This window comes from Cornus florida, unplaced genomic scaffold (genome assembly GCF_030987335.1).
Source record: "Cornus florida cultivar Cherokee Brave unplaced genomic scaffold, ASM3098733v1 CherokeeBrave_3.0.0_Hap2_Chr10, whole genome shotgun sequence".
In the NCBI taxonomy this organism is placed as follows: domain Eukaryota; kingdom Viridiplantae; phylum Streptophyta; class Magnoliopsida; order Cornales; family Cornaceae; genus Cornus; species Cornus florida.
The window spans coordinates 5,958,223-5,979,223 of NW_026775580.1; the positions used below are offsets into that span (position 1 = coordinate 5,958,223).

The 21,001-nt window shown below is 41.0% G+C and overlaps 1 protein-coding gene across 1 annotated transcript in view; it reads right to left on the reverse strand.

Annotated features, from left to right (window-relative positions):
• Window positions 1-18,391, reverse strand: part of LOC132276753 (CLP protease regulatory subunit CLPX3, mitochondrial-like) — a 73,917-nt gene extending 55,526 nt beyond the window's left edge. The window contains exons 1-5 of the mRNA XM_059778339.1: window positions 17,197-18,391; window positions 16,907-16,968; window positions 16,644-16,741; window positions 16,404-16,483; window positions 5,122-5,172 (exon numbers count right to left, since the gene is read on the reverse strand). Of these exons, the coding sequence (XP_059634322.1) occupies window positions 5,122-5,172; window positions 16,404-16,483; window positions 16,644-16,741; window positions 16,907-16,968; window positions 17,197-18,141 (1,236 nt within the window). The 5' untranslated portion in view covers window positions 18,142-18,391. The remainder of the gene's footprint in view (window positions 1-5,121; window positions 5,173-16,403; window positions 16,484-16,643; window positions 16,742-16,906; window positions 16,969-17,196) is intronic.
• Window positions 18,392-21,001: the final 2,610 nt, after the last annotated feature.

Below are 21,001 nucleotides of genomic sequence, written 5' to 3' on the forward strand. Positions count from 1 at the left end.
TACATAACAAAAAGTTCCAATTAACATGGTCATACGCTTTCTTAACATCCAGTTTACATACAACTCCTGGGACACCACTCTTCAACCTATCATCCACGCACTCACTAGCAATAAGTGTAGAATCAAGGATTTGTCGCCCACCTATAAAAGCGTTCTAAGAATCCGAAATAATGTCATCCAAAACCTCTCTCAATCTCAAAGCGGAGGACTTTAGCTATTAGTTTGTAAATGCATCCCAACAAACTAATAGGTCTAAAATGCTTCACATCAGCAGCTCCCGCCTTCTTTGGAATAAGTGCAATAAACGATGCATTCAAGGATTTTTCAAACCGCCCCTAAGAATGAAAAGCATGGAACGTTCCCATCACATCATTCCTAACCACTGCCCAACTCTCCAAAAGGAACCCAATTGTAAAGCCATCTAGCCTGGAGCTTTGTCCCCATTACAGCTTCTAAGTGCCTTCACGACCTCATCTTGCCTCCGAGATAGAGTCAAAATGAAGACCATCCAGCGGAGGTCTCGAAGAGGCATTTTCAGTAAATAGGCCCTGATAAAAATTAGTAATCCCCCTACGAACATCTTCTTCCCTAATTAGTGCCTCCACTTCAACCATGAGCCTCCCAATGTGATTACCCCTCCAATGAGCATTGGCTAACCGATGAAAGAACTTAGTATTCCGATCACCCTCCTTAAGCCATATAGCCCTAGATTTCTGTCTCCAAGAAATCTCCTCCGCCATAGCAATCCCAGCAATCTCAACCTGGCATGCTCCCATCCTACTTTTCTGCTCCTCACCAATCCCACTCGAGCCTTCCAAACAATCAATCTCTGCAAAAGCCCTATTCTTCCTCCACTCTAGATTCCCAAACACCTCCTTATTCCACCTTTCGATCTCAGTCTTCAACACCCTAAGTCTTTTAGCAAGAATGAAGCTCAGGTTACCGTCTATCATACTCCCCTCCCACCAAGTTCTCACAAATCCCTGGAAATTATCCGCCCTCAACCACATATTTTCAAACTGGAAAGGTGCGATCCTTGACCTCATCCCTCCACAATCTAGGGCTAAAGGAATATGATCTGAAATCGGTCTAGCCAAGGCTGCCTGTACTGCATCCGAAAACTTCTCCTCCCAATCATCAGAAATAATAAATCTATCCAAACGTGAGAAGGTTGGTAAATCTGCCACTACCCCATGTAAATGTCGCTCCCTGTAACGGCAAATCATGAAGATGGTGTCCATCAATGAACTCCGAAAACTGTATCATAGCTGAAGTCCACCTTCCTCCTGTCGATCGCTCCCCAGGGATCTAACCACATTAAAGTCCCCTCCAATACACCACGGATGATTCCACTGTTCCTTCATAAGCCCCAACTCCTCCCACAGAATATGCCTCTCCCCATTATCCACTGGCCATAAACACCCAATTAAACCCGTCCTCCTCCATTGCAAATGCACAAGAAATGGAAAACCCACCCCTCCACACATCCTTTCTTGACACCCATCTTTTATCCCACATCACCAGAATACCCCCTGATGTTCCTTCCGCATTCAACGCCTCCCAATTAATAAATCCCAAAAAAAAAAAAAAAAAAAAGCTTCTAACAACCCTATCAAAAATAGCCTCCATCTTTGTCTCCTACAGACAAACCACATGCACGCCCCACTTCCTCACTGCCAGTTTCACCACCTTCCTCTTCTCCGGGTCATTCAGTCCCCGGACATTCCATGAAACAATATGGCACTTCATTAAATACCTATTGATGTCCCTTCCCCTCTCCTTCTCCCTCCTCCCCTCCCACTACTTCTCTCCCTCCTCACCCCATTCCTCCCCTCATAGTTAACATCAGAGATGAGACTACGAACTTCCCTTCCCCCTTTCCATGGAACTAACTCCTCCTTTTTCCTTACATTAGTATCCCCGCACCCAACACCCTCCCCATTCTTCCCCTCAACAATCGAGTGCAGCACCACCCAAACCTCCTCCTTATTTGGCTGGAAAGAGACACCCAATCTACTACTCACAGAATCTATGTTCTCTATTACCCAATCCACCCGTACATCCTCACAACCAGAGACTAAAAAGTCCCTCCTACTCCCATCCGGTCATAATTCAGATAACGGTTGCATCATTTCCAATATATCGGACTCCTCCCATGCAACCATTTCCAAACCCTCCCTGTCATTGTCCCCTCCCATCCTACATCGACCTTCGTCAGCCGTAAAGACAACTCCATTGCCCACCATAGGTGTAACAACATCCCCATCCGAGTTATTTCCAACAGTTTCAGATTCGAAATCCAAAAGTCGATTCAACCCCTTCAACCCTTTATAAATCTGCAATTCCTTCACCAGAACTGATGCGGCCTCATTAGTCAACTGGAACTTTGTATCCCTTCCAACACATACCATTACCCCATCCTCAGTAACCGGCAAGGCATCTACTATGGCAAGCATCCTGTTATCTTTGGAACAATTCAAGGGCCCCACCTCGTCCTCTGTATGAATAGACACTACCTCCCCTTCAGCATCCACTTCCACCACCGGTGAAAGAATCTCAACCTCCTCCATTCTCCCTTCAGCATCCTCCCCATCACCTCCCCTCAACACCCCACTATAAGGAGTAGAAGAAGAAGGAGCTAAAGAGGAACTCCGAGAATGGGAACGAGAAAACATACAAGGTTGTGAATGATGCTTCATGGCGTTTCGACAAACCCATTTCTGTTTTTCCTGCATAGATCATTGCCTGCTGCGACCTCTAACCCTTATTAAATTACCTTGGCACTCATCTCTGACAACAAGATTTCCATCATCTGAGCCCAAAGAATTGGTGGTTCGAGCGATCCACTTTTCTTTTTCTTTGCTTGAAAAGCAGTGATCATGGCGGAGTGATTTACCTTTGTTGTTCCATTTATCCACAATAGGAGATCTACTAATCGACGATGCTAAAACAACCTGTAGTTTCAAGATCTTCAGCAAAGGCTGAGTATCATGCCATAGCTCAGGGTAGTTGTGAGATTCTCTGGCTTCGATCTTTCTTGGAGGAGCTAAGGCTAGGTGAAAACCAGTCCTCAGACTTGTTTTGTGATAATAAGTCAGCCATCATGCTTGCTTCAAATTATGTTCTTCACGAGAGGACTAAACATATAAAGGTGGACATTCATTTTATTAGAGAGAAGGTTCGTTCGGGAATTATCAAGCCATGCTTTGTTCGGTCTTCTAATCACTCGGCCGATGTGTACACAAAATATATTGGTCCATCCTTGCTTCATTCCTCGATTACCAAGCTGGGCTTAATTGATATCTTCACTCCAGCTCGAGGGGGAGTGTTGAAATATCTTTATTATTATTATTTTTATTTTTATTAGTTGTTTTTAGCCTTTTATTAGGTGTTTTATGTAAGATCCCTATAATCATAAGATCACGTAGATAAGATCCCCCTAATCATGGGATCCCGTAGATAAAATCCTTTTAATCATTGGATCACGTAGACTTTGGCATATTTTATGTTTTTCTTGGATTTGGTTCCTTTCTTTGTACCCTTTTTCTGTATGTTCTACTTGTTTTATTTATCTCCACTTCTGTTTTATGCTTTGCGACATGGTATCAGAGCCTACTTTCTCAACCTAGGTTCAGACTCCTATTTTGGGGTATTTCCTTAGCATATGAAATGTTCCTAAGGGTTTCTCGGTGCTATTTGTGACTTGTTTGGGCTACCAGAGTGTTCGGTAGAATTGTTCTTCACCTTTGTCGTGTCTGTGGCAGCTTTTATTGACTTGTTTGGGTTGCCGGTGTATTCGGTAGCATTGTTCTTTGCCTTTGCCGTGTCTCCAGCAATTTTTGTTGACTTGTTTGGGCTGCCGGTGTGTTCGGTAGCATTGTTCTTCACCATCTCTACTCTCTTCATCATTTGCGGTTGCTACTACTCATCATCTCAATGACAAGTTGGGCATTCATGCTCCAACTTGAAGGGGAGTATTGAAGATTTAATGAATGAATCAATGGAGGAAAATCCTCAATAATTGATGAAGTTTCCTATTATTGAAGATTTGTTGGTACTATAGGAATCAGTGGAGAAAAATCCTCCTTGTTTCCTATTTCTATCTCTTTCCATTCTCATCATTTTGCTTCCTATATAAAGGAGTCTCTACCATTGTATTGTTCATGAATTGAGAGAGTATTATAAAAGTGATGTAGCCCTTTGGGCTCTTTGTACTGTAGATGTAGGCCCTAGTGGCTAAACCACGCAATATCTGTGTGTTCTACTTGTTTTATTTATCTCTACTTCCGTTTTATGCTTTACAACATGTACCACTGCATGAGCCTATTTCATCGCCACCAGTGGCACTGGTGTTTTTCCTACTCTCCCAAACAAACCCAAAAACAAAAGCCAACAATGGACCACTGGACAATGTAAAAGAAGATGATCAACCGTTTCCTCGCCATTTTTGCACATAATCTAAGAATGTCACCATCTTTGATCAATGATTTTTTAACAATGGTGCCCTCCATTATCAGCCAATAACTAAAAGGACTATATACTACAAACTAATAGAACTGTGCTAAAAGGCAGATCCTAAAATCAACTGATGGACATAAACAATCACTTCAAAATGTAAACATGTAGATAGTGTGACCTCTAGAAAGCTTCTAGACAATAGAACATTTGCATGCAAAATAATAATTACATCCAACCAAATTAATCACAATCATCAATTGAGCTATCTTACCAACCAGCCGAAAGGGGGCAACAAATTAATGAATTGAGGGCTGAAGGCAATAATTCCAATCTTTTCTTCTTTTTTTCTCTTTTTTTGGTGGTAAGTAATAATTCCAATTTTCATTAACATTCAGTTCTGAAATAATTTAAGACACTAATTTCAGCTCTTACATTTATATGCCAAGTATGAAATCTTCACTCTTGGAAATTATATGCAAAGGACCTACTTTATCAAATATTACTTGTCTTTCCTCAAGAGAATACAAAACTAAATTTTTAACTATAGTGCATTGAACAGCAAATGTAAATCAGAAGCAACCCAGTCCCCGATGTTTGAAAAATAAGAAGTAAAATTTCAAATACTTTCTTAAGACTACTTGGATGGAAAAAAACAAAACATACCACAAGCAGTTTATACAATATTGATTCAACATCTTCTCCAACATAACCAGCCTGCAAAAGAACAAAACCTAACTCTTTTAAGTTCATCATTAAACAATAAAAAGAAAGTCAAAAAAAAAAACCTGGAAGACAGCAGCTATCACATTTTTAATTATGTTATGAGGGTTCGGTAAAACCAATTTTTTATACTTGTTACCATACACAGAAAGGCATTAATGATTGAATGAGTAGATCAATGTTATACTGTAATTTTCATGTTTCAAGTTATTCCTAGATATGATTGCACATTTTAATTCATGATAACAGAGATTACAATGAATAATTTCATAATGAAACTTATCTTAGGTATTCTAGTTTTTTGTGTAAGCGAATTTTAATTTCGGAACCAAATTGAGCTGTAATTTAAGCTTCAAAGGTAAATCCTATTTGTGATCAAAATGTTCAAGATTCATTGGAGTGAACACAGGCATTAAAAACATGTAATTGAGTGTTTGTACACCAAAGCGCTTATAGAACATGTTTTTGCTTTTCATGTTATTGCAAAAAGTTGAACAATTTTCTTAAATGTTTCAGTTGGACAATGTAATAATGAACCAGTCCAAGGGGCATGAGTGACTGTTGCAAGTGCATTCTACCGTCCAATGAAATCAGGGAGCAAATGCACCAGTCCATTATTTTAACACACACCCATGCAAATGACCCAAAAGGCAAATGCACCGGTTCATCATTTAACAAATAACCTGTGGAAGTTCATCTAGTACTTTTTTTGTTTTGATAAGTAAAATTGTATTAGAAAGCGTTCAAAAGGGGAACACATCCCAAGAGCTGTACAAATACCGAAACCAAAAAAGGGAGTCCTATGGACCCAAAGAACCCAAAAAGTTCACGATTTCATCTAAAGATATATAATTTCTCCCCATAACCCAACTAAAAAGATAACAAATAATAGACAACTTCCCAATGGAGAATTCCCCCCCATCAAAAGATCTTCCATTCCGCTCTTTCCAAAGACTCCACCAAACACAAAGGGGGGTCACCCTCCAATAGTCACGAGCATGAGCCCCCACCTTTTGGCCCCTCCATACGTCAATCAAATCCCTTGAAGTCCAGGGCATGACCCATTGGAAGCCACTTTTATTACTCTTATACCTAAGAAGGGGGGAGCGGTTGAAGCTAAGGATTTCAGACCAATTAGTTTGGTGGGTGCGGTTTATAAGATTATTGCAAAGATTTTGGCTAACAAGTTAAGGAAAGTGATGGATGGGGTCAAATCGGAGTCTCAAAATGCGTTTGTTGGTGGAAGAAAAATTCTCGACCCGGTTCTTATTGCTAGTGAATATATTGATGCTAGAGTTAGGAGTGGTGAACCGGGGATTGTGTGTAAATTGGACATAGAAAAAGCTTATGACCATGAGAACTGGGTGTTCTTATTGCATGTGACGGAGAGGATGGGGTTTGGCACCAAATGGAGGGGGTGGATTCATTAATGTATTTCGACCGCTCGCTTTTCTATTTTAGTGCATGGGTCACCAGCAGGTTTTTTTGCAAGTTCGAGAGGGTTATGTCAGGGGGACCCATTGTCCCCTTTTCAATTCATTATTGTAATGGAAGCCTTTAGTAGACTCATAAAAAGGACAAAAGTTCTAGGCTTTATTCAAGGTTTTGCAGTGGGCCGTGCGCCAAATCAGATTTGTACTTCTCACTTGCTATTTGCTGATGACACTATTGTGTTTTGTGATGCTAGTGTGAATCAAGTAAGACACTTGAGGTGTGTTTTGGCCTGTTTTCAAGTGGTTTCGGGGTTGAAGATTAATATTGGGAAGAGTGTGATTGTTTCAGTAGGGGATGTGGGTCATATTCATGAGTTGGCAGCTATTTTGGGTTGCGAAGTGGAGGATTTTCCTTTTTCTTATTTGGGGCTGTCATTGGGTGCTTCCTCAAGGAGAGTTGTTGTTTGGGATCCAGTGGTGGAACGTTTTCAAAAGAGGTTATCTGGGTGGTAGAAGTAATATTTGTCGAAAGGGGGTAAACTTACATTACTGAAGAGTACTTTAGCTAACCTTCCTACATATTTCATGTCTTTGTTTCCAATCCCTAAAACCGTGGTTATTCAGAACTTTTTTTTTTTTGGTTGGGGGGGGTGGGGGGCGGAGTTTAAGTACCACCTTGTGAAATGGGAGAAAGTGTGCACCCCGATTCAAAGAGGAGGCTTGGAACTGCGCAGGTTGGAAATGTTTAACAAAGCTCTGTTAGGGAAATGGTTATGGAGATTTGGATGCAAAAGGTCCGTGTTTTGGAGGCGTGTTATTGCTTGTCGGTTTGGGAAAGAGGAGGGAGGTTGGGTGTCCGGAGGTGTGAAATGCATCAGCAGGTATGGGGTGATGGAAAGGTATTAGGAGGGGGTGGGACGAATTCTCTAAGAGGATAAGATTTCGAGTTAGGGATGGTAGTTTTGTAAGGTTTTGGACGGACGTTTGGTGTGGGCATGTGGCGTTGGCTTGTAGGTTTCCTAGACTTTATAGGATGGTTGAGGTGAAGCATGTGGTGGGGGCAGATTATTTTAGTTTAAAGAATGGGAGAGCTAGTTAGGATGTGAGATTTCGTAGAAATTTTAATGATTGGGAGTTATTTGAGCTTACCGAATTAATGGGATTAATTTATAGTCAAGCGGTGGAGGGGGAAGGAAGGGATGAGATGGTGTGGAAGGGGGACTCTAGAGGGGTGTTTAAGGTGAGGCTGTTTTATAAAAGTCTTACGAATTCGATAAGCAATGGGTTTCCTTGGAAGGCTGTTTGGAGGACTTCAGCTCCAATAAAGGTGGCTTTTTTTACGTGGACAGCGGCGCTTGGCAGCATTCTTACTTTGGATAATCTCAGAAAAAGACACCGAATAACAGTTAATTGGTGTTGCATGTGTAAGAAGGCGGGCGAATCGGTTAATCAGCTTTTGCTGCATTATAAAGTGGCAGTGGATGTTTGGAGTCTGATGCTGAATGTTTTTGGGGTGGAATGGGTAGTGTCAAGTAACATGTTGGATATGTTAGAAGCTTGGAGAGGGAGTCGAGTGGAAAGTCGGGTTAGGAAGGCGTGGAGGGTTGCACCTCTTTGTATTTGGTGGGGGTTGTGACATGAGAGGAATAGGAGATCTTTCGAAAGACAGGAGTCGTCGGTGTGGGTTATCAAGGCGAATATTTTGCATTCTATTTATTCTTGGTTAATGGGAAAAATTGCCAATCTGTAGATAGTTTTTTGGATTTTGTTGACAACTTATCGTTGTATTGCCGCGTTTGCGTTTTTGTTTTATTTGTTTTGTTAAGGGTTTGCTCCCCTCTGAGCACGTTTGTTAATATATCTTTTACTTATCAAAAAAAAAACCCATTAGAAGCCAAACAGACCGAAAATAAAACTCCAATAGTCATGAGCCACGGGACAATGCAAAAGAAGGTGATCCACAGACTCTTCATAATTCATACACAGACAACACCAGTTGACTATGATTTGTCTTCTCTTTCTCAAATTGTCCAGAGTCAAAATCATGCCCCAAGCTGTAGTCCAAACAAAAAAGGCCACCCTAAGAGGAGCCTTCGAATGCCAAACCATTTTCCATGGGAAATTGGAACCGTGAAACCCGTAGAGGCAAAGAAAAAAAGGAACAGACCTAAAAAGTCCCCTGCAAAGAAGGCACCCAAGTAAAGGAATCCAAACCAGTACCATCCACCTCCTGTCTATACAAAAGGTCCGGCAGGCCAGTGACATCGTCCAACTCCCAATCCTAAAAGGATCGCCGGAAACGCACATCCCAAGACAACCTACCGCTATCGAGTCAGCTACCAAAGCATGTCTATCAACAGCAATCCTGAACAACCTTGGGAACAAACAAGACAATAGGCGATCCTCACACCAAGTATCCTCCCAAAACTGGACATCCCTTCCTTCCCGAACTCTGAATCTAATATGCTTAGAGAACTTATCCCATCCCTTTCCAATGGATTTCCAAACCCCTACGCCGACAGCAAATCTGACCGGCCTAGATGACCATCCCCCTCTCTCCTCCCCAAAACGACATGAAATAACCTTCCTCCATAACCTATGTCTTTCGCTACCAAATCTCCATAACCACTTGCCTAGGAGTGCTCTATTAAAAGGGGCCAATCTCCTAATCCCAAGACCTTCGCTCCCATCAGACAAGATGAAATTTAAACTCCTCCCCCCCGTCCACCCAGAGGAAGTTCCATTGAAGCATCAAGTCTTCCAACAATAGAGGAGGGGGTCTAGAAAAGCGAAATAAATTAAGTTGGAAGACTCGACAATGTACTCTTCACCAAAGTAACTTTCCCTCCCTTCGAAAGATATTGCTTTTTCCACCCAGCCAACCTTCTCTCGAAACACTCTTATCACCGTGTCCCAACTTCCCACCCTCCTTGACGAATCACCTAACGGCAAGCCCAAGTAAGAAATAGGGAAAGAGCTCGTCCCACACCCTAAAACCGCTACAAAAGACGCCACCTCCTGAACCTCCCCCACTGGAACAAGCACACTCTTGCCCATGTTGATTTTCAAACCTAAGACTGCCTGAAAGCAGACCAGGACACATCTTAAATATCTCGGACACATCTGCCTCACAAAAAACCAAAGTGTCATCCGCGAAAAGCAAGTGAGAGATCTTCATCTGCTGAACCGAATCTGGACCAATCCTGAAGCCCCTGATAAATCCCAAATCCACAGCCCTTCTCATCAACCTACTAAGAGCCTCCATAACAATAATGAATAGGAATGGGGAGGAGTGGGTCCCCTTGCCTCAAACCACGAGAACTGCCAAAAAAACCCAGATGGAGACCCATTCACCAACACATAAAATCTAACAGAGGAAACGCATGCGTCAATCCATCTCCTCCATCTCTCTCCGAAACCCATCCTCTCTAACAGATAAAACAAAAAATTCCAGCAAACATGATCACAAGCTTTCTCAATATCAAGCTTACACAGAATTCCAGGAACACCGCTACTTAGCCTATAATCCACACATTCACTGGCAATAAGAGTGGAATCCAGGATCTATCTACCAATGAGCACATTTTGAGATTCAAATGACTCCGTCCAAAACGACAATGCAAGGACTTTAGCGATAAGCTTATAGATATATGGTACACCCAATTAGACTTATTGGTCTAAAATCCTTAATGTCAGAAGCACCACCTTTCTTAGGAATTAGAGCAATAAAAGATGCATTCAGCGACTTTTCGAACCTCCCATTAGAATAGAACTCATGAAAAGTGTCCATAACCTCCTGTCTAACCACCTCCTAGCTCTCCAATAAAAACGTCATTGTGAAACCATCCGGACTTGGAGCTTTGTCACCATTACAACTCTTCAAAGCCTTCAAAACCTCCTCCTCTGTAAAAGGACTCTCTAACCCATCCCTATCCACAGTTGATATAGAGTCAAAATGAAGGCCATCGAGCCGTGGCTTCCATTGTAGAGGCTCTGAGTAAAGCCTCCGATAGAAAAAAATGATCCCCCTACGCACCTCCTCCTTCGTACTCAACACCATTCCATCCACACAAATCCGCCCAATATGATTGCCCCTCCTATGGGAATTGGCAGTTCTATGAAAAATTTTGTATTACAATCTTCCTCTTTGAGCCACAAAGCCCAAGATTTCTGTCACCACGAAATTTCCTTCATAACCACAATCTCAACAATCTCTACCTAGCAAGCTGCTCTCCTATCACATTGAGGCTCAACAATACCACCCACCCCTTCCAATCTATCAATCAAAACAATTTCAGCGAGGGCCCTATTCTTCCTCCAATCTAGATTACCGAACACCTCCTTATTCCATCTTTTGAGTTTGTTCTTCAAGAGTCGAAGCTTTGCTGACAAAATAAAACTCGATGTTCCCACCACCATGACCTCCTCCCACCAAGACCGCACTTTCCCCTGAAAATCAACCATTCTAAGCCACATGTTCTCAAATCTGAATGGCATACAACAAGGTCTCAATCCTCCACAATCCAAAACCTAAGGAAGGTGGTCCGACGTCATTTAGGAAAAAAAAAATATTAATAACAAATAAACCCCAGCAACACTCCCCCTCAAGCTGGTGCAAAGATATCTATCATGTCCAGCTTGACTAACATATTTTGCAACTAAGTCTTGCTCACACCCCCTTAGTCAAAACATCAACAACCTGATCATGTGTGTTGACGTATGGAGTACAAATCAGCCCAAGACGAAGCTTTTCCTTGATGAAGTGTCAATCGACTTTAATGTGTTTTGTCATATCATGTTGAACTGGATTGTGGGCAATGTTAATAGCAGCCTTGTTGTCACAATACAACTTTATTAACTCCCGAACAGGATAACCCAACTCACCCAACATCGTACGTAGCCACAACAACTTACAAACTCTATTTGCCATGGATCTGAACTCAGCCTCTACACTAGATCTAGCTACTACACATTGTTTCTTGCTTTGCTATGAAACAAGAATACCTCCAACAAATTTGCAATATCCTGAAGTAGATCGCCGATTTGTCACAGACCATGCCCAATCAACATCAGTATAGGCTTCAACACGCAAGTGGCCATGACTACCAAACAATATCCCCTTACTAGGTGAACCCTTGAGATAACGAAGAACATGATAAGCTGCCTCAAGGTGAGGTGTACGTGGAGCATACATAAATTGACTAATCACCCTAACAGCATAAGCAATATCCGGTCGCGTGAGAGATAAGTAAATCAGTCTCCCAACTAATCGATGAAATCTTCCCACATCATATAATGGGTCTCCATCTACATCATTAAGCCTATGGTTCTGTGCAATGGGAATATCAGGTCTAGCTCCAAGCCTACCTGTTTCAGCCAACAAATCTAAAACATACTTCCATTGAGAAATGAACACCCCTTTCTTCGATCTGCACACCTCGATGCCAAGAAAGTATCTCAGTGATCCGAAGTCTTTAACCTCAAACTATGTCCCCAAGAATGACTTCATTTGACGAATCTCTTCTGGATCATTTCCAGTGATAACAATATCATCAATGTATACAACAAGGCCTGTGGTGCAGCTCTGGTTCTTGATGAAGAGAGTATAATCTGCCTGACTCTATGTGTACCCTACTCTTTCACAGCAGTGTTGAAACTCTCAAACCAAGCACCTGGCGATTGTTTTAACCCATACAAGGCTTTATTTAGCTTGCACACTAAATTCTGACCATTGGCAAGCTTAAACCTGGTGGCATAGTCATATACACCTCTTCCTCCAAGTCACCGTGAAGGAAAGTATTCTTTACATCTAGTTGATGTAAGGGCCAATTCAAATTAGCTGCCAAAGAAAGAAGAACACATACAGAGTTCATCTTGGCAACTGGAGCAAATGTTTCCAAATAATCAATTCTGTAGGTATGAGTGAAACCCTTTGCAACTAACCGAGCTCTATATCTCTCAATTGTTCCGTCTGCATGATACTTTATTGTGTAAACCCATTTGCAGCCTATTAGTTTCTTACCCATAGGTAATGGAACAATATCCCAAGTACCATTCTTCTCAAGGGCCTTCATTGCTTCAAGCATAGCTTTCTTCCACTGAGAGCATCTGAAACATTGGAAGGAACAGATACAGAGGAGATACACGAAGTGAAAGCACGATATGTTGGAGATAAGGCATCATAGGATACAAACTAAGATATGGGATGTTTTGTACAACTACGAACACCCTTACGATAAGCAATAGGGACATTAAGATCAACAGGAATACTATTGGGCAAAAGAATCGGGAGTATCAATGTTAACTAACGAATTACCTGGATCAAGGGAGACTTCTTGGTCCTGGGGTGAGTCAATGACTTGTTTTGCCCTCCAACTGTAGACAATTGGTTGCTTTTGTGCTGCAAATCATTAGTGTTAGGAGGACTAGACATAGGCACCACAGTAAGAAGTTCCCCCTGAATGGGAACAGGCAAAGGAAGGGGGCATTCCTTCTGAATGGACAACGGATTATCTACCTGTATAGTAGTCTTCCCTATAGAGAATCCCGAGGAGTAGAAAAAAAAAGGACCAGACTCAAAGAATGTAACATCCATGGAGACAAAGCGACGATGAGTGGTAGGGTATAACACCGATACCCTTTCTGAGTGGCGGAGTATCCAAGGAAGACACATCGGATTGCCTTAGGGTCCATTTTGTCCTTACAATGATGAATGTGAACATAATAAACACAACCAAACACTTTCGGAGGGACATTGAACAAGGCAGTGTCATGGTGTAAGACAGAGAAGGGGGATTGATAGCCAAGAACCTTAGAAGGCATGCGATTGATAAGGTATGTAATTGTTAAGGTTGCATCAGCCTAATAACTTTTAAGCACTCCCATTCCAATTAGAAGAGAACGGGTCACCTCCGTAATATGACGGTGTTTTCTTTCAGCTACACCATTCTGTAGTGGTGTATCGACACAAGATGTTTGATAGACAATCCCGTTATCAGCAAAAAATGAGGCAAGACCACCATACATAAACTCTCCTCCATTATCAGATCGAAGGATTTTGAGGGGACAACCAAACTGAGTACATACCATCCTATAAAAGGTTTTAAAAATGGAATGAACTTCATCTTTGGTTTTCATAAGATAAAGCCAAGCATATCGACTAAAGTCATCAACAAACACAACAAAGTAATGAAAACCAAGTAACGAAGTAGTAGATTCAGGACCCCACACATTAAAATGAACAAACTGCAAAGGAGCTGTATTTTTATTAATACTAGTAGGATAAGAAACACAACATTGTTTGGCAAGAACGCATGTTTCACAATTTAACTCAAAAGATTCAACAGAAACAAACTGGGGAAGCACATGCTTCAAAACAGGAAGATATATATGACCTAAACGATTATGCCATCGCATTAACAGATCTTTATTGACATTATTATTCCTAACACTAGATTGATTTGCAACATAATAAGAAGTTGGCCTCGCATTCAGAAAATATAAGCCAGTGTCCTCACGTCCACTTCCAATCGTCTTCCCCGTGTCCAAGGCCTGAAACACATAGTGAGATGGAAAAAAAGTTACAGTACAATTCAAGCCTTTTGTAATGTGACTGAAAAAAAAAAGGAGGTTATTGGTAAACTTTGGGACATGAAGAAAAGAGGATAAGGTAAAATTACGAGAGGCAGAAATAGTGCCCTTCCCCGCAATGGAGGTGAAGGTGTCATCAACCATTCTAACCTTATCTTTACCAGAACGTAAATTGTATAAAGAAAAATCAGATGTCATACCAGTCATGTGATCAGTGGCTCCTGAATCAATGATCCAGGGTGGCCCACCAGATAATGTGGAAACCTAATGTGCCAAATGAGAGGTACCTGTCTGAGCGGAGTTAGAGGTGGAAATGGAGGAATGCTGTGCTAGTAGATGTCGGAGAGCATCAAGTTCAGCCCCGGACAAAGAACTCAGTGGCCCTGAGGAGACATCACCAGTAGAAACAGTCGCACGCTCTGCAGTATGTGCCGTAGATAACCCCTTAAATGGACCGGGCTTTGGCCTAGCATTCGCATGAGCAGGAGCTGGAGTAGGGCGACCATGTAGATTCTAGCATGTTTCCCTAGTATGGCGCGTACGCCCATAGTGATCACACCTCAACTTGCTCTTGTCATCCTGTTTCCCTCCTTTTGGAGGATTGGCTTGTTCCATTGTTGTGTGGTAAGAGCAGACCTCTCAGACAATGGTACTTTTGGCTCAAGCTTTAGTGTATACAGGTGTAGACATAGCCTTCATTCTACTCTCCTCAGCCTAGATATACGAAAACACATCTCTAATAGAAGTAGGGGCTGGATACCTGCCTAACAGTTGTACCCTGGCATGCTCGTATCTCGGATGCATACCACCGAAGAACTCATAGATTCAATTCCTTTCTACCATAGCATGAAATGCTTTAACATCAGCTACACACACAGGTATGTAGTCTTGGTAGTGATCTAACTCTTCCCATTTATCACGTAGAGTCTGGTAATATGTAGCAAGAGTTTGGTCTTCCTACTTGAATCTTGAAATCTGTTGTTGGACTTCATACAGTTTTGCAAAATTACCAACCAAAGAATACGTCTCTTCCATAGCCATCTATAGCTCTTTAGCTATTTTCACAAACAGAAACCCTTTGCTGATTTGTGGCTGCATGAACTGCAACAACCACGTCATAACTAGTGCATTATTTGCACTCCACTCTTTAAATTCAGGATCGCTCTTGGAGGGATACGTACAGTCCCTTCGATATGGTCGATCATCCTACAACCAGTGATATGCATACGAGCAGATTGAGCCCACTCCATATAGTTCATCTCATCCAGCCTAATAGTCGTAATACAAAGGCCTGGATGGTGATCACTACTACCTCCCAATACTGGAGTCAAATTAGGAGAAGACCCGACTTCTTTTGAAGTCACCTCTGAGCCAGACATTTTATCAAACAGTTTCTAGGTATACAATCCTCAGAAACAAAAATAGCAACAAAATACGTAGAGAACCACCTCTCTAACAGACTTATTCCTTCCTCTCTGCCCAGATAAGGCTCGGCCAGCCCACCCAAATCATCCCTAGACGTACTATACTGAATGGAAGAGGAGAAATCAGAGCAAAACTCATCATGCCCTACACAGTTCCGATCAATACCCCCATCAACAAGCAAACTGACCGTCCCATCCTTTTCTGACAAGCCAAAAGCCCCATTATGTATTCTCTTGGGAGCACACCATTTTGAACGTTTTTAATAAAATCTTACTTATCAAAAAATAAATTGCTCATTTTATTCATATAATCATAAATGAAATCACTAATTTGGAGCTTAGAGCTACATGTTTGTTGTTTTTATTTTTTTTTTTTTTATATTATTTTTCTAATTACCTCATAATATATATTAAATTGCATTGAATCTCATTTGTCTAAGAAAATAATTACAAGATCACCCCCTCCGTGTCCTGAAAGTGTGTTCTCTTGTCTCACCCAGTCGTGTCCAATAAGGAAATAAAATATTCAAATTCCTGGACACTTCTAGCCGCGTCCGACAGGTGTCCAGGAAGTGTCCCACATGTATCGAAGTTTCTAATAGCACCACAACACCCCTAGGCGAAGTGTCCGTGCTTCCTAGGTCATCAATGACCAATGCTAGTAATGGAAGCTGGTAGAAGTTAATATACAAACATTTGCAACCCAACAGATAGATGAACACATAATTTGTCAATTTTTAATAACTAGACATGACAGATAAGCAATAACTTAACTTGCCTGTGTTAAAGTCGTAGCATCGGCAATGACAAAGGGAACGTTCACAAAACGAGCTAATGTTTTTGCTAGTAATGTCTTCCCTGAAATTAAGTGAGAAAGGCAGTCACATTTTTGGGAGCTTAACTTAAGCTAACAACTCAATTTAAGTAAAAAAATTCTCTCTTTTAGCCCTTCTGAGAAACCACTAATTTTCAAAACATATAAAAAAATAAAATAGAACCAATGAAATAGAAATCATACCTGATCCAGTTGGGCCCATCAACAGTACATTGCTCTTTTCCAACTCCACATTATCATCATCATCTTGTGCCCCAGATATACCTGATTCTGCTCCTGACCTAGTATTCAAACACAAAAGTTAGATTATCTGCAAATAGACTGCAAACACATTCATGAATTGTTAAAACAAAAATAATTCAATTTGAGAACCAAAACTGAGTATTAAGATGAATCCCAGTTACAGAGCCATATGTGATTAAATAGAGGAAGCTACAGAAACTAACCCTTTCTTCAAGGAAGCATGATATATCCTTTTGTAGTGATTATAAACAGCCACTGAAAGTACCTGCAATACAACAAACAAAAAACAGTGATACATAATTATCCCCCACTTAGCATTCCTACGTATTTTAAATATTGTCACAAAGGACAAGGAGGACAATGGAGATGGAATGGAGTTTGTATGAGCTAAAACTTTGGGTTGGGGTGTTGTTAGTATTATTATTATAATAAATGGGGATGAGTGAGAATGCTGGAATTGTATGGAAAAGAAGACATAAAATTGGAAGGGAACCTTTTTGGCACGTTCCTGACCAATGACGAACTTGTCAAGCCCCTTGCAGATCTCCTTTGGCGTTGGCAAGTCCTTACCCAAGTTGGACCCACCCCACCCATTCTTCTTCTCTCCAGATGAACCACCATTGCCATTGCCATTGCCATTGCCACCATTGGGAACAGCTGCGCGAACCACGTTGACACCGGGTGCAAAAGGGGGACCCGGTGGGGTGTGTACGGCAAGGCCATTCCCAGAAGGAGGAGGAGGAGGAGGAGGCCAATTATCTGGAGGGTCGGCAAGGCCATAGGGGGGCGAAGAGGACCTGAGTGTTTCCCAAAACGAGAGCCTAAGCCTGTTGTTGTTGTTGGTGTAATCTTGATGATGATGAAGTTTCTTGTTGCTACTGTAGTCAGAATCCTTGTAGGGTTTGTTGAGCCTCCTCCCAATCTCCACGAAGCTGCCCTGAAGAGGGGCTATCTTGTTTGGACGGAAGTAGTAAGCGGTCCTACAATTGGGACAGAGATTGACGGCCTGGTAGTCGTTGTGGTGGCTGTTGTTGTTGCTGTGCTTGTGCTTACCATTGTTATTATTATCATCATCATCATCAACCAACATGTGATTGGAAGTGGTAGTCGATGGAGGAAGATGGCGATGACGATTGGAATTGGAGAAGAGGAGATCCATGTGCTTAGAACAACGAGGGCAGTTGGCTTCGGCCCTAATTCTGCGGGTGTTCTGGAACTCATCGGAACCACCACCACCACCACCCACCTGATCCCACTTGTACCTCCTCTCTTGCACTCCGATGAGCTGCTGCGAATCCATCCTCCTGCGACCAGGAGGATAGGAATTAGGTGGGCCCACGTGCACCCAATTGACCAAGGTGGTGGTCCCACTCTTCCATTTACACACCTCTGCCATTTCCCTAATCTTCTTCCATCTCCATATTCCTCCTCCGCTCATCCTCCTCGATTCCTATTCCTCCTCTACGATCGATAACATAAACACCACTTACTTTTCGAGATACGACACCAGTTGAGATCTGTGTCTGTGGCGATGAGTTTTATTATTAAAAATAATAATATATCATTTACGGAGTACTAGTAACTAATTATATATACACATATACACTGCCACTACGGTGGCACGGAAGGAAGGGGAGAGACATTGACGAACAAAAAGATAAAGTTGGGAGTATTTGTAGGGGGAGCAAGGTAACAAACAAATGCAATATAATTCACTACAATCGCTCTCGCTCCTCACCTCTGTTCTCCACGACACTTCTGTTTTCACAACACTTTTTGACCGTTTGACCGCTTCACTCCATTTACATTCTTTTACGTTTTCTTTTTTCTTTTTAATTAAAAAAGGGGATAATGCTTAGTTAGTTCCAAAAAAAAAAAAATAATAATACATTAGCTTAAAAATAAAAATAAATAAATAAAAGAACAAGGAGAAGAAGAAAGTCAGATCGACTTGTTTTAATTGGATAATTATCCTTTTTCTTTTCTTTCTTTCTTTCATCTATTTCCAAACCCATGCCCTCCTGTCATCACTAATGTTTTTCTTCTTCACCATTTTCTGTTTTATTTCTCTCATCACTAACGTTCTTCTTTTTCACCCCTTCTCTTTTATTTCTCTTTTTAATCGCCTTGTTTGTCTCTACCTGTGCTTCACTAGACACTATGTGCCATCATCCCTCACCTAGGTCATGTTGTTGCTTATTCAGTCATCACCTATTCTTCCCTTCCATCTATTACTTATTTCAAGGGCCTAAATTTACTACCTGGAAAAAGGGATCAGCAAAGTCGCTAAGCGAATGAACGAGCAACTATTGGGGCCCGGACCGATCAAAGATTGATCTCCAACCAAATCTTTCTGTTAGTCTTTTACAAATCATAGAGGTGTTATACTTTACGTGCCTGCCTATCTTTTAGAAAAAGTTCCATAGTTGATGACCCCATAATTACATTAGGAAGCCTGTTCGCATCGATTTCAGTATCCAATCTCTCCCAGCCACTCTCCACTCGCTAGATCCCATTGATTGATGATGTCCCATGAAGGTGAGAAGAAGAAGGACAGTGGAGAAAGAGGAGGGCGTGGGTTTGGGAAGCAAAGAAAATGAGAAATAAAAGAGAGAGGGTGAAGCAAAAGAAGAAGAATAGTCGAGAGAGAAGGGCGTGGGTTTAGGAATCGATGAAAGAGATAGAAGAGAGAAAAGGTTTTTATCCAATTAAAATGGGTCGATCCGACTTTCTTCTCATTTTTTATTATTTTGCTGTTTTTGTTATTAAAACTAATGTGTTATTTTTTTTATTGGAACACATAAAGGGTGAGTAGGATGAAGTTACTCATCGATGAATAGCTAAGCATTATCCTTAAAAAAAAAAAATAAACATTCTAAGACTACGTTTAGTACAGTTAAAAAAAATTAATTAATTAATTAAATTAACATTAGTTAAGAGAAAAATGAAATGCGATACAGTATTATTAGGGATGGCAACGAGTTGGAGTATTAGCTAACCTGACTTTGCTCCAATTAGAAAATCCGTCGTATCAACTCCACCCCTACTTCAGAGATAGGTTTCTAATAGTATATCATCCCCACTCTAACAGACAAAGTATCGACTCTGCCCTACATACTCCGTTTAATTGCGATGGGGTGGTACATATATAATTGAAGCAACAGCAGGGGCAAGGCAGGTTCATCACTAAATATACCCCCGCCCCAAACCCGCTTCGAGTTTTCAATTGTTTTACTATATCCGCCCCCAAAAACATTTTGTAATGACCCGGTCTTTTTCCTCCTTTTCCATTTTCGGCGATTTTCTTTTTTCGTCTTTTTCCTATTTTATCTTTTCCTTATTTCGTCTTTTTCCCGTTTTTCGTTTTTCCTTTCATAACCTCATTTGTTGTGCTCGGATTTGATTCTAGTTTTGCATGCATTCATGGTAATTGATTTCCATGACATTAGTATTTTTACTTTTCTTGAAAAGCATGCTAGATTAGTACTTTTCTTGTAAATGGCATGAATGTGTAATTATTTATAACTTTTGGGGTTTTAGTGTAATTATGTAAAATAATTATTTTTCGTTTTAGGCACCTTTTTGCAATTTATTTTGGAAGATATTTTGAAAAATGACCATTTTGCAATTTTTGGAAAGTGTAATAAGTGTCACACTCTCATGGAGCCATTTGTTGGCATTTAGGTGAAGAGACTTAGCACCATGACTTCTTGACATGTGTTGGCCTTAGATTTGTGCACATGTAGCATTTGATTTGTGACAAGTGTGGGCTTGGGATTTAGTCTTGGAAGAGGCATTGGATTAGTGACAAGTGTAGGATTAAGGTTTAGTCTTGCATTGTGTGTGTGAGAGAGGTAGTGCAAGAGCACATAGTGAGTGGAGGATTTCTAGCCCTTCCACTCACCATTTTACACTTTACCTTCTTCATTTTATTATCTCTCTTGAACCCTAGCAAATCCACCATTGGAGGAAAGCTTAGTTCATAGCTTTTCCCTTCAATTTGGCTTACTTCCTTACATCTTAGAGTAAAAACCTTGGGAGAGAAAAGATTCCTGTTACTCTCCTCTTCAATAACCCTAAACTTGTTTTATATTTAGGGCTTGGTTGCTTGGATTATAGAGATTCAATTCTCTATTGAGGTAGGGGTGGTTGTATGTTTATCCTCTTTGGGTTTTATATATATTGGAGCTTGATATATATTGATTACATGCTTTAAAATTCTTGTATTTGCATATGAATAGAGATTTTGTATGCTTGACTTAGGATTTGTGGATTAAAGCATGTATATGACTATTAAA